Consider the following 15,457-nt stretch of genomic DNA (forward strand, 5'->3'; position numbering starts at 1 on the left):
TGCCCTAAGCATAACTCCTCATGATGCCCCCCTGAGATCGGGTCTGTGTGCGCGGATGTGTCGGCGCGCATCACGGCAGAGCGATGCGACCGAGAAGTGTTAACGGGGAGTTGCTGAGCGATTAAATATATCTCTTGTTCTGCCTGTTTTTCTGCCTAAAAGGCGCCTAATATTTCTAGACTGAAATAATATCGGCATTATAATTATTATAACTATGAGGATATTATTAGTTGCCTATTTTGTGGTGCCCCCTCAGGACTTGGTGCCCTACGCGCAGCGCGTCGTGCGCGTTATGGGAGCGGCGGCGCTGCAAACAACGCTATGGAGAACACAAGAGCCACCACACATTTCTGGACCGAAGAGCAGACAGAATTTATGCTTAATGTATTGAAGGAGTTGAACATACTAAAGTTCATGGTTCTTTCTCGAAATGTTGATGTTGTTGTTGGTGGTGGTTAAGAGGTCAAGCGGAAATGGCTGTATCACCACAAGTTGTAATGAAAACAGCGCCACCTATCGTATCGGATATGACATGCTTTCGGCCAATGATTCGAATTACTCACTGCCATGTATATTGGGATAACAGCTGATCCCCCAAAAGATAGCATAGTCCGACTAAAGCAAGATTCGAATTATACCATCATGTAACCGCACTGACTGCTCTTCACAAAGGGTCCCAGTCAGAGCGAAACCAATAAGACACATGTCAAGAAGAGGTGAACGAGTTACAACACCAAACTGCACAATGGCAGACATGTTGCCTGGTCCTATTTCGCCTCTGGTGAATTTCCTTTGGTGATAATAAGTCACATCTCACAGACTCAGGAGTGCCCACCTGTGGCCGTCCAGTCGTACTGCAGCCAGATCCATTCAGCAAGTTATGGATTGTCCTTCTGAAATGGTGGCTGATTTATAATCTTAATCTTCTCAATGAAACCATGGTCTCATATAGATTTTAACAATATACATATCAAATGTTGTTGAATGTTTGTTTTTTCAGATCATAATAGCAATGCAACAATAGCAAGCCAGTAAACAGGAAACCACGAGAGGAAGTGGAGATATTCTTTGGCTGTACCCATTGCACGCATGAAGAAAAGTAAATGTCTTCACTTTGAACATCAGATGCATGATTATAGGCCATCTATGTATCACTTTCTGTTTCATATTACGTCATAGAGGTCTACGTACCTAATGGGTGATCAATTAATTATGAAAGATGATGGATTAGTTTACTAAAAGACCGATATTTATCTATCATAATAACAGAGTAATCAGCTGTAATGATCATTAATGACTCGAAAGTAAACAGCGTCACAACTTCACCTTGGGATGAGAGTTCAATTAATAACTGTCTGAGACGAAACGTCCCATCTCCACCACAGCTATAAAGCTACACGGCCTCCTTCTTCAGTTTCTCTCTCATGTTGCCTTCGCGTGCTATTGGAAATGTGTAAACCTTCTTATGGCGATGTGCGTGCGTGATTGAAGGCCACACCTGGTGCCACGCACCAGATTTAAAAGGTTGCAAATCCTACAGTTCATACTTACCCGCTTCTTTTATCCCGATTGAATCCGTTAGCATGTTGACCTCCTTCACATTGGACTAACTTCAGCAAACTTTCAGTAGAGTTGTTCACCCCTTTAGTTGTGTTTTTACAAGGACACACACGTAGTTGATCGACAGTTTTGTAGCGTGCCAACCGGTTTGGCAGGGCTCTCGCAAAAGGCAGGGAAGAAGAATGCTCGCTCGTAAACAACATGAAAATAAACAATGGATATTTAAAAATAGGCTCGGTTTAATGGGAAATGAACGTGCTCAACATGAGGAGGCTCCCGGTGATTTAGATGAATAACAGAGAATATAAACAGAACGTCTGTGTGTTGTTCTCAAATTGGGTTCACAAACTGGATACAGAAAAGCCGGTATTTCCGAGGAGCACTTGAACGCAGCGTCCACTGCATAGTTGCAGGGGATTGTTGCAGACGCTTCGACGTGCTAGAACAAACAAATGTGTATGGAAGGGGAAGCTGAATCTCTCTAGACTAGAGAAAGTGACTGACCATGGCCAGTCGGGGGCGAGACGGTCGCAGCCGGTCAGGACCGACCGCCGGCGGCCTGAACACGGATCGAATGACCCGCCAACAAGAACCGGGCGGAGAGACCGGAGCCGCCGTGGAGTCTCTGCGGGAGCTGCCGCGATGGTTGCGGCTTTACTTCTACGGGATGCACGGCGTGACAATAGACGTCCTGCTCTCATCGGTTCAGGGTTTTTTAAATCATCGAGACCCCAAGCTGGTGGGCTTTTCCTCTCCGTATCTTTGCATAATGCATTCGCTGACCCACTTCTTGCTGGAGAAGATTTACTCCCAAAAGAGGTGTTTCCGAGGTCGGCCTGTGGTGTTTCATCTTGTTTTCTACCCGTCGGTCTACATCGGGCTGCAGATCCTGATCGGAAACATTAACACGTTGACCGAGCAGGTGAGGGTCGTATCTGGCACGCAGCTGGTCGTGCACTACTTTGTGGCTCTTTATTTCTGCCAGGTGTTTCACAAAGGACTGGCCAGGCTGCAGTATCAAACCTCCAGCCCCCCCGACCACGCAAGCGAACTCGGTCCGGTGGACAGAGGTCATGATCGGGTGCCTCTTCACGGTCTCCCCGACCTGGTGCGTTTCCTGTTCTTTGGGATGCACGGCTTTCTGGACGAGGTTATTTTCACGGCTATTTTCAACCTGGTGGAGAAGTCTGACCGGACCCTCAGCGGCCACACGTCCCTGTGGTCGTTCCTGATGTACGGGAGCTGCAGCTTCGTGGTGGAAAAGCTGTACATGTACCTGCACTTCAAGAGAGGCTGGGGGATTTTGCCGCGGCTCCCCATCTACGTCTGCTTCATCTACACCTGGGAGTTCTGCTGGGGTCTGTTCCTGAGGCAGTTTGGCGCCTGCTCCTGGGACTACTCCCATTATCCTTACAACGTCATGGGACTCGTCACCCTCCTCTACTTGCCCGGCTGGGCCTGCATCAGTTTGTATCAGGACGTGCTGTCTAATATCATGCTGAGAATCAAATGCACCAAAGATGTGACTGGTTCCAGTGAGGAGAATGGAGAGGTCAATGGGTCGGTGGAGTCAAAGAAAAAACTACTTTAATTTTCATTGTGGTCTTCTAACTTCTCGGGGAAGTCTGATTTACAGTAGACTGAAAAAACAAACGAATGAGCATTGTTCAATCAGATTGGCCTGATTACAACGGGGATATGCATTGATATTCATAAAAAAGGGCAAGAGATGTATATTGATGAGATATGTTGCCATGATAACGGATGTTGAATGTGGATGTAACCTGTTATGCACCTCATCTTTAGAGTTGTGTTACTTCAGAGTCTAGACAGTTATTACCAGTATGCAGATGAGACAATTGTTAGCTCTGCAATGCCTATTATCTCTGGGTCCAGTAGTAAAGATGAAACGCAACTGCGGACCACGATTCACCAAACCTGTTTAAATGCAGTTGACCTACTGCCATTTAATCTGTGATGTAAAATAGAGTTTGAATATTAAAATGTGAAAATTCTATTTTTTAAATGATTGCAGTAGCAGACTTACCATCTGATACATTACATGCATCTTTGCAGGTCTAGTTTGAGTTGGATCGATTGTGTCATCAACACAATTATTGGCATGCTTTAACTGTAGCTGCATGCTAAAAATATAACAGCAGATGTCAGGTTTATGCATTAGATATGATGATATATTCAAAGTCGGTCAGACAAGGATGTAAAAAAAACTAGGCAGTAACCCTGTTTTTTTTATGTTAATTCAAAATGTAAGTCTATTTTCAGCCATTTTGGTTATCTGACCCTCGATTCGTGCATGACGACTATTTTATGGCAACTTTTAGAGTAGAAATAAACCCGGTAATAAATGCAGCAAGAAAACTGAACGGATACGAGGAGTGCGATTGTTCTATGAATCAAGCTTTACTTTGCTGGAGTGCCTTCCTTGTGCAGACTCAAGAAACAAGGCTCTTGTTAGATTGGAAGTACAGCAGTGATTTGTCAATGATTTTTATAAAATATTTTAACCTTTAGCACCAATGACAGTCTCAGTCCAAGAGGTTGTGTTTGTTCCATTATCAGAATAACTGGCTCCACCAAAATGATGCACATTTAAAACAGCTGATCAAATTTATATGTTTATATATCCAACGCAACAAAAACACATTAAATGTAAGTCCATCAACCATCTGAAGTAAATATAGTACAGACATTTAAATCTAGAAGGAATGTTTTTTTGTCAAATATTCCCTAAATAAACTCCAGCTTTGCATAAAGAGTTTATTCTGACTCCAACAGTTGCTTTACAGTGGTCTTATGCCTTATTACCAGACTACTCCAAGTACCTTACACTGTGATCCACTGTATATAAGTCACTTCTTTAGGTCAACATCTTTTGGAGTTTACATTGCCAGCAGGTGAACCCATTTCACCCCTACAGTCGTATTTTTTTTGTACTCAATCCTGTCATTTATGAAGTAACCATTTAATCCTTATTGAAAAATATAATATGTAAATAATGTGTTTAGAAGATTTTATCGGAAAGAGGAGTACTTTCTGAAAGTTTAGATAAGTTTGTGATTTGTTGAATGCATGAATGAATTCTAAGCTTTTCTGCTAGATTTGGGTTGGTTTTGAGTTTGGTTTACTCGGTAAAAGCAAAATACAAGGCAGAAAGTAATCATTAAAGTCCCTTGCATGTTGTCAGAGCAACATTGAAATTGTTGCACTTCATTACTTTGGTTATATTAGAAACATTCACTTTGGATTATTAAAAGAAACCAAATGTCCTTCTTGTCTGTGGTTGATTTGTAAAGAAATCATATTCTATTGTGTCTGAAATTATTTAGAGTACGTGGCAAAAATTATAGCTAACTTATTCACCAACAAAAGGATGTAACTTATTTAGAGTCCATGTCAGAACTGATGCATCTTTCACTGAACGTCAACAACATAAGTTACCTCTGCATGTGGCTGAGGTGTGGCTGGTTTTTTGGCAGCTAAAGAGGTTCATCAACAATTTTAAAACTTGAATTTTAATGGCATGTATTGTATGACTTTAATTAAATCTGAAATGTTGGTCAATACCATTTATATTATTCAGCAAAGTTTTGAGCAATAACGTCTTACAGAAAAGGCATGCAAGCCTGATGGAAGAAACATTTGAAAGCACGTTCTTTTCAGATGGTGCAGATAGGGTTCAGGCTCTGTTAAAACATGCCCTATCTTCGGCTATGAAAAAACCTCTGCAACCTGTTTTTCGGCCTGAGCCGTAACCGTCAACATAAATAAGCTTAGGTGTAAAAAAATAGTCTGCAAAAAAACATAAAAAGACACAAACATAATGGGGTCATGTTGATGAAGTCACATCGATTGCTGTACTGAATATACATGCATCAGTTCCAGGTTCCTGAACTTTGATGCTCACTGTGGCGTCACAATTTGCCCGTAACAGGGTAAAACTGAGCTGCATAACCAAGAATGTATCGACCCTTCCTCTTTAAAGTCCCTTTGAGATCACCGACACAAGCAGGCACATAAATCCTGACGCACCAAACACACCTACCGCCCAGAGGACACCATCAATACACCGATGGCCTTATATCTGCTGACAACACCACACTGGGAATATTATATACGGACTCATTAGCACTCGTCCCCAAATGAGTGCCGATATTGCTCCACGTTTGCTGGATGTGTAGGTAGGTATCTGCTCACTACCATGTTAGCTAACAGCCAAAACAACCTGTTTTGAGTTGTTGTGCCTTGTTGTGGCATACAAGATAATACATGCAGCTAGAAGTCCCAGTACACTGACACAGGTTTTTCCACTTATCTGATTAGGCATCTGCTCAAAGTAAAGTAGCTAACGTGTGAATAACAGTTTCTTAATTAATAACACCTGTGCTTTTCCTACCATGACAACAACAAAGTAATTTTAAAAAAGCCCTAACAAAACTATTTTCATTTATTTTCAAATGTAGTCAAATCCTAGAAAAATATCCAGTGGGATTATAAATGGAACACAGCTAATACTTTCTTGATATAGTACAGTATGTGTAGGCTACACATTACATGAGGTGATGTTTGATATGATATGATATGATATACCTTTATTCGTCCCACAGTGGGGAAATCAACAACAAAAATCTGAGCACTTATAATATTACAGGTGAACACATGATTGCAACAAGACTGGGTCTGAATGTACAGTGATTGGTTTAATTGGTGTTTTTCCTAAAAAAAATACCTTTCGCTCAGGAAAAAACAAATGTTTACAAGTTAAACTTTCATGTTTTTTTTAACATTGTCCTTAGTAATACTGGCTTGTTGTGCATCATCTAACATGGCTTTATTCAGAGTGTGAAACTTCTGGAACAGCCCTTGTTTAACACTGAACACCAGCGCCTTGGATAGCTCTCTATATGTCCTGGGTGAGCAGCTCAGTCCTTTGTAGCACTGACAGGTGAACCTCCTGCTCAAAGCCTTCAGGTCTGTGAGGCTTGGTCTCCCCAGGACAAGGTAGCGTTTCTGAACATGCAGGATCCTGAAATTGTCAGGGTTTAAATGGAGGTAGTGATTGGAGTTGGAGTTTTTGCGGACACAGCGGCCATTCCCTCGACACAAGAAGCTGCTGCAGAGCTGAGCGGCTAAGGTGACATTGTTGATGTAAGGGTTGAGGGTGGAGGAGAGGTAGAATGAGAGGGCCGCACAAGACGCCTATAGGGGGGATGAGAGTGGAAGAAGGAACAGGAAGAGAAAAGTATTCAAGAGTACATTCTCTGTACATTTATAAGCTGTACTCCACTGAAACAGAATAAGTCAACAGTCATGAACTAAGTTGACGTATACTGAAATAAATAGTTTGATATTTAATTAAATACTCTTATTGGCTGCCAAGGAGGAGAAAAGAAGATCAATAGCACTCTCACATCCATTTAAAGAAGACTATTAGCTTAGTTTAACATACAAACTGGAAACAGGGGGAAAGAGCTAGATTAAGTTATAACATTAGGCTACTTTATCCTGTGCAGAAACTTGGTGTAACAACAAAAGGACAGTTTTAGGAAACATGGCTGCTCAAAAACTTACAATTATAAAATAACAACTTAGTACACTGAATAATACACAATAGCTATAAGAGTAATATTCAACTTGAATTGACACATCCAGTGAATGTCACTATCATCAAGCTAATCCCTGCCATTGATTAACTAATACTGCTCCACTAAACCAACCAGCACAATCCATCAGTACCTGAGCCCCTGAGGTATTGTCAGTGAGTCAAAGAGACGAGCAGACTCCCGTATCATCTAACTGAACACACTGTCTCTCGTCTGACCACCAGTACATTGTCGTGTCTTTCAGCAGTGCGGCGGAGGTCTGCCGGGTGATGTTACCTGGTCATCATAGTCGGCGCTGGCCCCCCACAGCACAGCGCCAGACACTCCAACTGCTGCACTCTCCCCAATGGTGCTGACCAAGTCTCCCTGGACGCAAATGTATTCAAAATGGCCTTTGCTTAGATACACGGAAGACAAAATGCATGCATGGTCCACAGACTATTTCCCCAAAACACTCTGAGAACAGAGAACAATGATAATGCTCAGGGGAGGGCTACTACCCGATCAGGGTGTTGTTACACCAAGAAACCAAACTCCTCTTAGAACTGGAACCTCAGGCTAGAAACACCTCACTGCGAGGAGGAAGAAGTAACCTAAGATGTATCTATTCCAGTCGAGTGGGGTCGCTAACGAATGAGTAATTAAAAAAATTAACGGCAGTTTAAATACCAGATTTGATGACTGACTTTTTTTTTTACATCTCCTACTTGAGCTCATATTGCACACACCATGTGTTAAACAAAGCAGCATTGAAATGAGCCTCATTTACCTGGCTGAGGAACCGTCTGTTCTGATCAACAAAGACAGGTCGCATGTAAGCAAATATGGGCGCAGTGCCACTCCGTCTAGGCAGGGCAGATACTCTCAAAGCTTCCTGCACACGGTTTCTCACCATCAGAGCAGCCTTTGGACTGTCTGCCAGAGAGACCTGAAACAGTGCAAGGATGCAGGGAATAATATATAGACATAATATGAGAGACATATACATATTAAATGATGCACTAAATAAACTAACCTGCAAGTAGACAGAGGGATAGAGGGCGGTGCTGGACTCCCACAGCCAGAGCAGCTCATCATTCTGCCTCCTCACCTCCTTGGAGCAACGGCCTGTGTAGTTTGGCTTCTCCCAGACATAATTGTAGCAGTTAGGAAACAAGTAGAAGCCCCAGAGATAGTTGGGTCTCATAGTTCTGCCCATTGCCAACATCCCTGACATAAAACTCTTGGCTGCCACCTAAAATAGAAGGTAGAAGGAAGAATAGAAGAATCTATATTTGATAGCTGTTGAGAACAACAACAACAACAACAACAAAATATATATATATTATTCGTTTTAACAGTCATTTTTAACCTGGAAGTGTTGTTTGGCCTTCTCTGTGGCCTGATGAACTGTCATGGAGCGATTGGTCCGCATAAGGTGTGCCACAGATAAAGTCTGGTAAATTCTCTTCGTGCCCCAGTTTCTGTCCCATAGGGGGCGCCATTCCTCCCAGTCGATAACAGCCAGGCCTCGGCTGGTCCTGCAGGGAAGACAGGAGGATGAGGAAGTGGGTTAAAGATCAGCATCAAATGTATAAAACAATAAAGGGTGAATTCTAAGTAGGCTCACTTGGATGGGATGTAGTAGTTAATATCTTCTCTGGCTTTGCTCATACTGGCTTTCAGGTTACCTCTCTGAGGTATGCCGCCATTGATCTGTTTCCTTCTAGCGAGGTCTACATGTGGGTAAAGACCCAATCGGTCTGTGTAGAACAGAGACAGAAACTGGCCTGGGACCTGTTGCAGAAACATGACAAAGTGAACTTCCCTTAAATAAGTATAAGATGAAAACTGAAAGACGAACAACAGCATCTTTAATTACCTTCGCATTGAAAATGCGGAAGGTTATGTTTTGATCGCCGTGTATTTATTTATTTATTTATTTGTATGCGTGTTATTCGCAGAACTCAAAAAGTATTAAACCGAATCACATGAAATTTGGTGGGATGATTGGATATTATCCGGGGACCAGTTGATTAGATTTTGGGATCGATCGGGTCAAAGGTCAAGGTCAAAGGTCATGAACAGGTCAAAATCTTCTTGAATCGCATGAAATTTGGTGGGATGATTGGTTATTATCCGGGGACCATTTTGATTAGATTTTGGGATCAATCGGGTCAAAGGTCAAGGTCATGGAAAGGTCAAAATCTTTTTTTTACCATAGCACGATACATTTCTATCCAATTGGCATGCAACTAATGCCAAAATGTTCATCATTCAATGCCCAATCTTGTGATATGCGAAGATATGCGCTCTACCGAGTGCCCGTTCTAGTTCCTACATGGAAATGAACCTGTATTGTTCAGTTAACTTCATGTCTTGTACTGTGTTGGCATCATCTAGAAACAAGACCCAGGAATAATGTTCGCATGCATGTAAAACATGTAGCAACCAATCAAATTTAGAAAACAATTTACTCGAGATGTTATGTAAAGTAATGTTCTTCCTGTATGTAAAGTAATTGAGCATACAATTTGATTACAGTTTGTGCATTGCAAACATGTATTTGAATATCAGTAGACTAGAGTTTATCTCAATGCGAGCATCTCAATAATGACACGTATGTGTCCCCTTACCTTAGCAGGTGTGGCCACGCCTTTAAAGGGGGAGGTGTCCAGTGAGATGTTGTATCTGTTGCACACCAAATCAGGGATGTTCCAACTAACAATGAATGGCTGGTGCTCAAACAGCGGGCCCGTGGTGTGGGGGAGAGGGGGAGGCGGACGTGGTCCGGATGGACGGGAGGCTGCTGCTTCTGGTGGAGATTGAGAGGTTTCGGGGAGTGGGATGGGTGGTGATGTTTTAGAGGTTAAAGGCAGGAACGCTGTGGAGATGGATGACGTTGGAAGAGGAGAGGGACGCTTGGGGAGAGCAGTTTGAGGAAGAGGAGAAGATGGCAAACTTTGTGGAATGGAAGTCGAGTTGGGAGGAGGAAATGGAAGTCTAGCCGTGTGAAGAGGAGATTTTCCAGAGGTCATTTTAGACAAATGGCATCGGTTTCTGTGCAGGTGTGGTCCTCTAGTTTTGAGGGGTGGTGTCAGATCTTTGCAGGGGCGAGGTGGCAAGTAAGACAAGAGTGAGGATATGAGGAGTTCTCTCTGGGATGTTTGGTCAAAGTGTGACATCGTAGACGTGGCTGACATTGATTTTGAGGGTGTTGTAGTCGAGGCTTGTGGCGAAGACGTTGGGCTGAGGGCGGAGGTGGATGGTTTGAGGATTGCAGGAGTGGTCAAATAAATGGTGGATATGTTGCTGTTACCAACAGGAGGGGTGAAGGCGTTTGGTGTCGTCAGGCATGACACTGAGAGAACAGGCCAGAAAACGATGGTTAGAGCAGAGAGGACACGCAGCAGCACGCAGCTTCTGTTGTTCTCTGTCACTGAAACCATCCTTTGCCCTGGCTGGAGAAAGAAGAAAACACAGCCTTTCAAACTCTCCTGTGCATATTACAGTCCAATGTGTACATATTTGGAGCCAATGTTGCTATGATAAAAATATAACAAAGCAAGCGAGACAATGCTAACTCATTCAGATATATTCAGATCACACTGTTGAAACTGTTATGATTTGGAGTGTTTCCTGTTTTGTTTTGAAGTCCCTGTCTCGTTTCCTGTTTCCCTGCGCTTCCTTCCCTGTGCTTGTCTGTTTCATTCCTGATTGTTCCCAGCCACGTCCTGATTGTTTCCACCTGTGTCTCCACCTGTGTCTCGTTTCCCCAGTGTATTTAGCCTGTGTCTTTCTGCTTGGTCTGTGTCTGTTCGTTTTTGTTCCTGTCCGGTTCTTGTTCCTGTTAGTTTCGCTCCTGTTGCCGGACTGTGGTTCTGCTCGGTACACGATTAAAGAAACCTTTTTATTTTGAAAGAACTCTGCCTGCTGCGTTTGGGTCCAAACCTTGCTGCTACACAACAGAAACATGTATACTTTACACAAAGACGACCTCAAAGCTTATTCCCAATTGTGTTTCTATTTCATCGTTCACATGTAAATGCAAATGCACAGACCAAGTCCCTTTCTCCTCATTCTTTGCAGCAGTCTAGCAGGACACAAATAACGACAAATAACTTCTGGAATGCAAACTGGTCTCTACATCTACACAATGATTTCTAAATCGAGATGAGGCCACTCCAAACTCACCTGCAGACTATGTAGAAAAAGAAAGAAAGAAGAAGACACAGTACCTGGACATGCCTTCAGTGGACCCGTCTCACCATACGATGTGTTGGCTGTAGCACAGAGGGGGAGAATGTCCTCACACAAATGAGCCCGTCTGATATAAGGGAGGAGAGGAGGCAAGGTGGGCAGAGCTATGTACAAGGATGCTATCTGCGCTCCGGAGTTTGTCTCAGAAAAGGTGGCCTTGTTTTGATTGCACAAGTCTGACTTGGAGCAGAGGAGGAAGGCACACCTGGGTGTGAGGTTAAGGAGCGTGCACTGACCTCACCGTGAAGAGCACTGAGTGGGGCATTCGTATGGAGCTTAGATTGTTATTACACTGGCGGTGATGCTTATGGTTGTCACCTGGGATGGGATGAATACATAATTACAGCAATAGGAAGCACATGGGATTAGTTAATACATTTTCATTTATCCCTCAATATTACAAAACTACATACACTACCGTTCAAAAGTTTGGGGTCACTAAGAAATGTCTTTATTTTTCAAAGAAAAGCACTGTTTTTTCAATAAAGATAACATTAATCAAAAATACACACTATACATTGTTAATGTGGTAAATGACTATTCTAGGTGGAAACGTCTGGTTTCTAATAAAATATCTCCATAGGTGTATAGAGGCCCATTTCCATCAACGATCACTCCAGTGTTCTAATGGTACATTGTGTTTGCTAATCGCCTTAGAAGACTAATATCTGATTAGAAAGCCCTTGTGCAATTATGTTAGCACAGCTGAAAACAGTTATGCTGGTGATATAAGATATACAACTGGCCTTCCTTTGAGCTTGAAGTTTGAAGAACAAAATTAATACTTCAAATATTAATCATTATTTCTAACCTTGTCAATGTCTTGACTATATTTTCTATTCAATTTTCAATTCATTTGATAAATAAAAGTGAGTTTTCATGGAAGACACAAAATTGTCTGGATGACCCCAAACTTTTGAACGGTAATGTACACAGTAAAGGTTATCGTCTTTGGACTAATGACAGGTTGTACAGTAACAGAGTGTACGTGGTTATGTGAGTGTTGTGTTTTCAACTCTTATGTGGAGTCACAGTACAGTAACACAGATGAAATACACACTGTGGCTCATTAGAAGATCCACATCCAACATCAAGGATTCAATCAAATGGAAGTCGTTCAACATCGTGCTGAAGGAATAATGTCAATTGTGTGGCATATTAGCCTCATGGTTGGAAATAATTGTATACATGCTACCAATCACTTCACTTAATAACTTCACTTTATTTTCCTGGACACTTTTAACCTGCTGGAAATTCACTTTGGTCACTGCCGTGTGTATATATTTAGTTTCCTCTGTATATTTAGCATTTAGTATTGTTATTGTGTTTTATTATTTATTTTTTATTAATGCTCTAATGTGCTGCTGTGATCCTGAAATTTCCCCACTGTGGGACTAATAAAGGATTATCTAATCTAATCTAAATCAGAGCCTCCTCCCCCAGAGACAGGAAAGTTTGACTCCTCGTTGGCGAGAGAGGGGTGGTGGCATAAATAACAGGCGTCTAATGTCTGACACACAGTGAAGTTTACAGACAGAAATAACTCAAATACAACTTCTAATAGCATGTCTCACCTTCATGTTACAAGTAGATGTAAGTCCGGTATTTAAACATCGGGTTGTTTGGCCTGTATGTGATTATCTGACTGGTCAGGCACACATAATACCAAATGGTGGTGGTCGTCATTTCACAAGTTAGTGGCACAGTGTGAACAGAAGCTGTTTTTGGGAGGGTGGTGTGTGTTTCGTAGATCATACGACAACTCAAATTTAGTAAACAAGATTGCGTATGTCTCTGTTTTAAAAACCTGCAAAGTCAGCGACTTGAATTTATAACTTCCCCTTGATAAATTGTATCCTGAGAATTTTTTGTTTTCTTAAGGATAAGATATGAAGTCTTCTCCAGAAAGGATCAATAGAGCAATAAAGTATGATGATAATGAAATTACATGTTCAAGATTAGTTCTGATATTCCTTACAAATTGCTCAAATTTTTAAAAAAAAATCCTTCTTGCATGTTTAATCTGGTGGAAATAAAGTACAACAACACAAAAATAAAAAGGACCTGCATGAACCCCTCCATTATAGGCCAGTTTAGATTGGATTGGATTAGATTGGATTATGAGCTCCAATGCAGTAGCTTTTGCTGCCAACTAAGCCTCGAAGGTTAGGTAACAAAAACAGAACTATGGATCAAACATATTGGGACAAAACATTGTTATTGTACTGACCGCAACATAAAATAAGCATATTCTTACCTTTATTATTACCTCTTTCATTCTTCCTCTTCTCCTACCTCTTCCTAGGCTTGCATAGCGGGTCATTGTCACACAGCACACATATAAAGGAAGTCCTAACGAACTTCCCGTCTTCTGTTTCCCAGCTGCATGATCCGCATTCTTTTCATCCCATCCATGACACTACATCGCTGCCACCACCATTGTCACGACAGAAAACACACTTTTAAAAATTGCTCCGACAGATTGGGCAGAAGCTCTTCAGTCCATCACTCCCATCATATGGTTGCATGGAGACGTATGCGGGCGGTATTGAGCACAATAGCCCAGGATGGTTATTGGTTTTTGGCCTTCATGTTTGTGGATGTAATGCAGTAACCAATGTGCTGAGTGCACTGACCAGAAGCATTGGGGACATAATATCCAGCATAATGCTGCCATCTTGTGGTTGATGTGTACACATGGTGCAAGTCTAGCTTTGGCAATATTTCCTAAACCTGGATGACCTATTATTGTGAATCAGTATGAATGAATGTAATATGTGTATCTATGCAAACACCAAGCAAAACGCCATGCCTGACACACAGCAAAACTTTCCTGTTTGAATATATTGTTTTTGAGTTGACCCCATTGTGAAAAAACCCCAAAGAAAATCCACATTGTCGTGATGTGAAAAGGCCAACTTTATTAAATATTCATACAGAGGCCTGTAGGGGATGTCTTCCTCCAGAATTCAAAAATATAATATTCACGTTGTCCTCTTACCTCCTTCTCTCACAACCTCAGTTCGCTTTTGTTGTGGAAAGTGGGTCAAATGAATGTTTCACAACGGTATAACCCCAGAAGGTGTGTCTGCATAACCCCAGAAACACATGCAGCATTAACAGCTAGATAATGCAGTATTCCTTCCCTCGAATACACATTTATATATATTAGAAAAACATACAAGCACACTGAAACATACTGCAGTCACATGCACTGAAAAGACATCACTGCTCATGCTCACATCTTGACATTGGTCATAAATTTCAGTTAGGTATCTTACATGAGCCACAGCTCGGTTCAGTCCTCTTGTCATTGTGTCAATAAGTAAATACAAAGCTGTATTAGCTGTCAGTTTCATCATTCTGTGAATATCCGTATCCTTCTCAATACGTCACCAGATGAACAATTTACTTCCTTGTTATTTTTGCTTATTGTTATGATTCTTCCCCTTCCCTCCCTCTTATTTCCCACTTTCTGTCCAATTTCATTCTTCTCGTTCTCATGTGTTGCCTTTAATGCTTTGTTTCATGTTTCTGCAGGAAGAACATTTGTTCTCATAACTACTCATTCAGAATGAGTCGTTTCTGACACGTAAGGCAAGGCTAGGTGGAGTAGTGCAGAGTTTCGCTCGATGTCTCTCTGCCTGTGTATCAGGTTTTTCAAGTCTTTCAAGATTTCCGTTGACAGGCGTAGAATTAGGTTGAACCAGGTGGAAGTACGTAAGAAAAAGCATGCACATGACTTGTGGTCCAGTGACAGTATTACTCCTGCCTGAACAGAGATTAACAAAAGCTTTTTGTCACGAAAAGCTGAATTTGGTTAATGTGCAGTGTCATTCCCGACAGGTGTTACTGGTGCCGCGTGAGGCTGTCGTCTCTGTGAGATCCACAGGAACCTTTTCTACCTCATAGTGACCCGGCAAGAGAGGAGAAATAGAAATTAGTTTTTGACAACCTTTTCTCACTCACAACTCTCTCTTCCACAGACAAACACACACACACATTCGGAAATTTGCATATGATCATGCACACATGTT

The 15,457-nt window shown here is 41.9% G+C and overlaps 2 protein-coding genes across 5 annotated transcripts; one reads left to right on the forward strand and one right to left on the reverse strand.

The window, feature by feature from the left end:
• Window positions 1–1,888: 1,888 nt before the first annotated feature.
• Window positions 1,889–4,847, forward strand: tmem229a (transmembrane protein 229A). Its single transcript, XM_056425247.1, has one exon. It carries the CDS (start codon window positions 2,066–2,068, stop codon window positions 3,149–3,151), a length of 1,086 nt encoding a protein of 361 aa, XP_056281222.1. The 5' UTR covers window positions 1,889–2,065; the 3' UTR covers window positions 3,152–4,847.
• LOC130200738 (hyaluronidase PH-20-like) lies at window positions 4,119–13,232 on the reverse strand. 4 transcript variants are annotated; one of them, XM_056425243.1, is made up of 7 exons: window positions 9,797–13,232; window positions 8,791–8,957; window positions 8,533–8,701; window positions 8,197–8,415; window positions 7,951–8,109; window positions 7,458–7,547; window positions 4,119–6,777 (listed from the first exon to the last, which is right to left on the reverse strand). In XM_056425243.1, exons 1-7 carry the CDS (start codon window positions 10,607–10,609, stop codon window positions 6,340–6,342), a joined length of 2,055 nt encoding a protein of 684 aa, XP_056281218.1. In that variant the 5' UTR covers window positions 10,610–13,232; the 3' UTR covers window positions 4,119–6,339. The 4 variants fall into 4 exon arrangements, with proteins under 4 accessions (XP_056281218.1, XP_056281220.1, XP_056281219.1 ...); XM_056425245.1 differs by lacking the exon at window positions 7,458–7,547 and having other exon boundaries at window positions 8,074–8,109; XM_056425244.1 differs by lacking the exon at window positions 7,458–7,547.
• Window positions 13,233–15,457: the final 2,225 nt, after the last annotated feature.

Source organism: Pseudoliparis swirei, chromosome 10 (assembly GCF_029220125.1).
Source record: "Pseudoliparis swirei isolate HS2019 ecotype Mariana Trench chromosome 10, NWPU_hadal_v1, whole genome shotgun sequence".
Classification (NCBI taxonomy): Eukaryota; Metazoa; Chordata; class Actinopteri; order Perciformes; family Liparidae; genus Pseudoliparis; species Pseudoliparis swirei.